Source organism: Rhagoletis pomonella, unplaced genomic scaffold (genome assembly GCF_013731165.1).
Source record: "Rhagoletis pomonella isolate Grant_MI unplaced genomic scaffold, Rhpom_1.0 Rhpom_scaffold_07377, whole genome shotgun sequence".
NCBI lineage: Eukaryota > Metazoa > Arthropoda > Insecta > Diptera > Tephritidae > Rhagoletis > Rhagoletis pomonella.
The window spans coordinates 1-2,357 of record NW_023465904.1 but is presented as its reverse complement, the minus strand read 5'-3'; the positions used below and the strand labels follow the sequence as shown (position 1 = coordinate 2,357).

At 45.0% G+C, this 2,357-nt stretch overlaps 1 protein-coding gene across 1 annotated transcript in view; it reads right to left on the bottom strand.

Annotated features, from left to right (window-relative positions):
- Window positions 1-2,351, bottom strand: part of LOC118755785 — a 6,947-nt gene extending 4,596 nt beyond the window's left edge. Inside the window, exon 1 of the mRNA XM_036490602.1 lies at window positions 10-2,351. Coding sequence (XP_036346495.1) covers window positions 10-2,304 — 2,295 coding nt within the window. The 5' untranslated portion in view covers window positions 2,305-2,351. The remainder of the gene's footprint in view (window positions 1-9) is intronic.
- Window positions 2,352-2,357: the final 6 nt, after the last annotated feature.

Sequence of the window (2,357 nt, the reverse complement as noted above, 5' to 3'; positions counted from 1 at the left end):
TCTGGGCACCTTCATATTTTGAACTTGTGGAAGAAAGGATAACCACTTCATCCACTCACCTGACAACTGCTCCGGTATAGAATCGTCCCATCCAATACCACTTCGCCATACCTTCTGAAGTAAAATTTTAGCGTCGATTAAGAAAAAGGTTAATAGCCCCAACGGGTCAAATATAGACATCAGCAATCTTAACAGCTCCCTCTTTGTTGGAAGCTTAGCTCCTCGCAGAATTTCATCGTTGGCCTTCGTGAATTTCAAATTGTATGTGAGTGTGTCATCAGACGTCTGCCACCACATGCCTAGCACCTTACTTGCTTCAACTACCTGATCTACTCGTTTGGCAGCGCCACAAAATTCGCGTGCATCGCCTGCTTCCCCTAAGGCTTCGACGACATCTTTGGAGTTGGATAGCCAACCTCGAATATGAAAATTTGCGTGCTTGTGGATCGCACGAACACTCGTAGCCAATTGAACCGCTTCGTCAATCGTACCAACACTGTCGAGCATATCATCGACGTAATGCCTCTCCAAAATACTTTTAGCTGCTTTTGGGTGCGTATCGGCGAACTCTAAAGCGTTTAAATTTTTCACAACTTGAGCTAGGGATGGCGAACAGCTTGCCCCAAAACTCATCACTAACAACATGTAGACATCTGGTGGACGAGCATCCTCACAGTTTCTCCACAGGAAACGCTGCGACTGCTGATCTTCTTCATCGATGTGCACTCTGTGAAACATTTCGCAGATATCGCCACACAACCCAATTTTCCCTATCCGGAAATTAAGTAAAACATCAAAGAGAGAGGTCAATAAGTCTGGGCCCTTGTCCAGGCATGAATTCAAGGAGAGCCCTTTGTACTCCGCAGCTGCATCCCACACTATTCTGACCTTCTGTGGTTTATTTGGATTTCGCACCGCAAATATTGGCAAATACCACTTCCGAGGATGATAGGCGGAAATCTCGCTTGTGCTTAATTTGCGAATGTACCCCTTTTCCTCCATTGAGCGAATATGTTCATTTACAAGTAACCTAAGATCGGGAGACGATTCTAACTTTCTCTCGAAGCATGTGAGTCTACGCAAAGCCACGGGATAGTTGTCTGGCATAGTAGTGCTCTCCGACTTCCATAGCAGCTTTGCTACGAAGTGTTCTCCCTTGCGCTTAACGTTGCCTCGCATTTCATTTAACTCTGTACTTTGAAACTGATTATTTTCCCGGTCATTACAATTTTTCTCCAGGGACATGTACTCTGTGACCAACTTTTGCAAGGCTACATCGTCATCACACTCACAAACATGTAGCTGCATATTGTCAACGTTCTGTCGTTCGTCGGTATTTATGACACCATAAACGGTCCATCCAAGGCGGGTTTTGGTGGCAGCTGGCTCATGCGCTTTGCCTTCACGAAACTTAAGTGGCATCATCACATTTTTGTTGCTTAATCCAATTATTAATTGTGGCACAACGTTGCGGTATGACTCAACTGGAATTCCCCTTAGATGTTTATGTAATCCTGCAAGCTCCGTAATATCCATTGTTTGAAGTGGAAGATCAAGCGCATCCACGGAGCGTACGTTACGCAGAGTAAGCCTCTTTTGCTTCCCACGCGGCGATACATCTAAATCGATCCAATCGGAGTCCCGCTGTACACGTACCGTGCCGTCTGTCCATTTAAGACACAAATCTGCTTTAGCACCTTGCACCTGCAAACGTTGCAACACACTTTTCTCAATAAGAGTTGGGCCGGATCCATCGTCTAAAAGGGCATAAACGTCACATGACGTGCCTCTTCCATAAATCGTTATTGGTACAACACGGTAAAGCGTGTTACTTACTTCTTTGTGATGAGCCACAATTGCTGTTTGAGCATCGAAGGTTTTGTGTAAAAGCGGGTGATGTTTGTAGGTGCAACCGTTCACGCCGCATGCTTTCCTCTCACGACAGCTTCTCGCATCGTGTTTTCGTAAACATAACCTACAAAGCTGCAACCTACGTACCTCATTCCATTTTTCGTCATAACCTAAGTTTTTGAACTTATCGCATTTTAAAATAACATGAGATTCTTTGCATAAATAGCATGATAATTTGGGTTTAACCCGTTCGGCGAATTCTCTGCTAGCATTCTTCTCCTCCGCATGAACACTTACCCGATGAGCTTTGCGTTTCTCCGACTCAGGATTGCTAGCAGAAAGAACTGATGTAACGTTGCTGGCAGCGTCTGCCAAGTCGAACAGCCAATCGCTAAACGCCTTCAGATTAGCGTCTGAAGACGGCCTAGAAAACATTGCCCATTGTAGGCGCATTTGAGCTGGCAACTTTTCAACTAGTTCTTGTATCAACACAGGATTTGTCATAT